The sequence below is a fragment of the Acanthochromis polyacanthus genome, chromosome 4 (genome assembly GCF_021347895.1).
Source record: "Acanthochromis polyacanthus isolate Apoly-LR-REF ecotype Palm Island chromosome 4, KAUST_Apoly_ChrSc, whole genome shotgun sequence".
In the NCBI taxonomy this organism is placed as follows: Eukaryota; Metazoa; Chordata; class Actinopteri; family Pomacentridae; genus Acanthochromis; species Acanthochromis polyacanthus.
Genome location: NC_067116.1, coordinates 38241917 through 38244721, shown reverse-complemented (window position 1 = coordinate 38244721; position 2805 = coordinate 38241917). Strand labels below are relative to the sequence as shown.

The 2805-nt window shown below is 36.9% G+C and overlaps 1 protein-coding gene across 1 annotated transcript; it reads right to left on the bottom strand.

The window, feature by feature from the left end:
* Window positions 1-257: 257 nt before the first annotated feature.
* LOC110949144 (granzyme E-like) lies at window positions 258-2300 on the bottom strand. Its single transcript, XM_022191028.2, has 5 exons — window positions 2208-2300; window positions 1903-2062; window positions 1492-1624; window positions 1050-1277; window positions 258-967 (listed from the first exon to the last, which is right to left on the bottom strand). Exons 1-5 carry the CDS (start codon window positions 2263-2265, stop codon window positions 800-802), a joined length of 747 nt encoding a protein of 248 aa, XP_022046720.1. The 5' UTR covers window positions 2266-2300; the 3' UTR covers window positions 258-799.
* Between the last annotated feature and the right edge of the window lie 505 nt (window positions 2301-2805).

The following is a 2805-nucleotide window of genomic DNA, read 5'->3' as shown; positions in this document are numbered from 1 at the left end:
ATTTCTTAGTGGTAATAAATGAAAAATGCCTTTTTTTAATGCCCAAACAATGCCAAAACTTAGAAACAAATGCACTTGTGTAAGTGAAAAATGATGGCACATGCTATCCATTAGCTTTATTAGATTGAAAGCTCATAAATCAAAATAATTACTAACATTCTTCAAGATGCATCAGTTCACTTTGCTCACAAGGAGGCAGTGTTGTCTTTTCTGTTGCCTTATGTCAGGCCCAAGAAGAGGACTACAACCACTTGCAGAGAGAATACAAAGTTTATTCTTTAAAAAGTAAGGTACAATACAGATCAGATTCAATCAAAAAATAATGCACAAAGCAATAATATATTGAATGCATTTCATTTTAAAGCATAAATGCATGCAGTGTCTAATGTAAGCGGGTATTACAACTTCTTACTTTCTAAAGCACATGTAACTTGTGCATCACATGTGAAAGTACAGCCTCAAAGAAAATGTTTGTGGATTTATTCTAAAAAATTTTCAGTAATTTGAAATTTATTGTTAAAAAAATAGTTGCCGAATTGTAACCCCTGCAGTTGCAACGAAAGGATTTGTACAAGAAAGAAACATCATGCAGTAGCTAAATTAAATTCACATATTTAGAAAAAAAAATTGTGTTTGTGTGATTTATAAGCGTCAAAGTTAAATGTCATTTGATCATTTCTGTCTAAAGCAAGCAAGCCAAAACTTCTGATCTGCCACGTTATTAATATGGAAGAACTGGATATTAGCAAATTATTATTATTTCTGTAATGCAAACAGTAAAATCCAAGTGTCACATGCATCAGTCCTTCATCAGAGCATTTTTAACTGTTGATACGATCCAGGCTCTGTAATCAGGAATCTTAGCGTACCTATGCACTTCAACGCCACCAGAATGTGGCCTGAAGGTGGAGGACACAACCCCATAGGCCTTATTGTCTTCACAGACCAGTGGACCACCAGAGTCTCCCTGAAATACACAGTGTGGGATTTAGATCGACAGTGAAGCAATTATCATTAATGAGCAAAGTTTGTTTGCACATGTCACGTACCTCCCCCGGTCCTTTTTCTCCTTTAGAGCAGTACATGTTTCCTTCAGTGCATTTATCATCGTTAATCAGTTCCACACTGACTTCCATGAGTATGGATGACAAATATTGATTGCTCCTGTTTGTTCTTCCCCAGCCTGAGATGCTACATGATTTTGGAAGGGAGCCATAATTGCTGGGTGGGAGAGCGATGGGTTTCACAGTCTCACTGAAATTTGCTTTGGAGCTCAGCTTGAGGAAGAAGGAAGAACATAATAACATATACGTGAAACAGGCATTTCTTCTGTGCACATTTGCCTCTTGTCTAACACATTTCATGCTTTGTTATAATATATCTGCAATATCCCAGGCCTACTATAGATTAAGATATCTGATTTATTAGTTGCAATGTGAAACAAATTTGAAAAAAGCATAAACAGACAATATTTTCTCTATATATTCTTACCTTAAGAAGCATGATGTCATTGATGTATCTCTTTTCATCGTAATCTTTATGTGGAAATGTTTGTTCCACAGTTATTTTCTGTCTTTTTTCATTCTTTTTCATATTGTGAGCTCCTAATATGACTGTGTAAGACCTGAAATGACAAAATGAAATACAAAAATGTGCCAGAAATATTAGTAGATTAAATGTGTCACACGCATGAAAAACCATGGCGCTTAGTCACCAAATACATGTCAGTGATTCATGAATTTTAAATCGAAGTCCCAGTGAATGACTTTAAGTTGTAGTTGAAATGAGAAAGTCTATTTGGGGACCCAGAATATTTGGTAACTTCAACTGACTTGCACTGTGAGATGTTGCCTAAAAGAAAAGTGCATTACAAATAAAATGTATTATTATTATTATTATTACTTGGCTTGGCAATGGGCTGCAGTCATCACAAAATCCTCGCTCAGAAGAAATCCTCCACAGTATTTTGTTTTACCGTCTGACATGGTCCTCTCCAACAGCGCCATGTATGGACGGCTGTGTGGCACAACCACGTGGCCTCCAAAGATTTTTCCTGCATATGCTGGCAAAAGAGGAGAAAAAAACATATCCATCTCTATATGAAGAATGCAGCTTCTCATACACGTACTGTAGTGTAAAGCATTTTCAATAATGACCTGCTTTCTGAAAGTGCATATGTAGCGCCCTAAAAAAACCACTTGACTTACCTTGACTGCTGAGAGTCAGCACAAGTATCAGCATGACCAGCTTGCAGTTGATGAACATGGTGAGATCAGAGTCCAGCTGAGCTACTGAAGAGCAGTGGCTGATGGCTTCAGTCTTTAAATGCTTCCTTGTACTTGAGGTACGGTAGAAGGAAGTGTTTGTGTAGTTTGCATATGCAAATGATGTGGCTTTGCATCTCATTCACAGGGAGAGCATCTTTATCACCCCTAAAGTCTCACCAAATGTAGATCTTTATGGGGCAAAAATGTTTAATTGAGTGAATAAATAGGTGTAAGTCGTTTAACTTAGTTTATATCTTAGCTGGGATGAAAGTAAAACCATGGTATGACTGATAAATTGTGAAAAAAGCACATTTGTTACTGTGCTTGGCTCATGTTTCAAGTTAAGTCATGACTTTTCTGATGCTTTTCCCTGAACACTCTTTGTATCACAAATAAGTTGACCTGAATTTCCATTTCCATAAATTTACATCACATGAAAAACCACCTCTCAAGGCCACAGGTCAGCTTGTAATTGCACACGGGGTGCAAAGATCGAGCATAAATCAGAGGAGTGTAGTGAGATGTGATATAATTGGTC

Coding starts and splice junctions, on each gene's coding strand:
- LOC110949144 (XM_022191028.2), bottom strand. CDS start 2,265: ATGTTCATCAACTGCAAGCTGGTCATGCTGATACTTGTGCTGACTCTC. Junction 1,278..1,491: donor ATGACATCATGCTTCTTAAG/GTAAGAATATAT, acceptor TTCTTCCTCAAG/CTGAGCTCCAAAGCAAATTT. Junction 968..1,049: donor GAGAAAAAGGACCGGGGGAG/GTACGTGACATG, acceptor TGTGTATTTCAG/GGAGACTCTGGTGGTCCACT.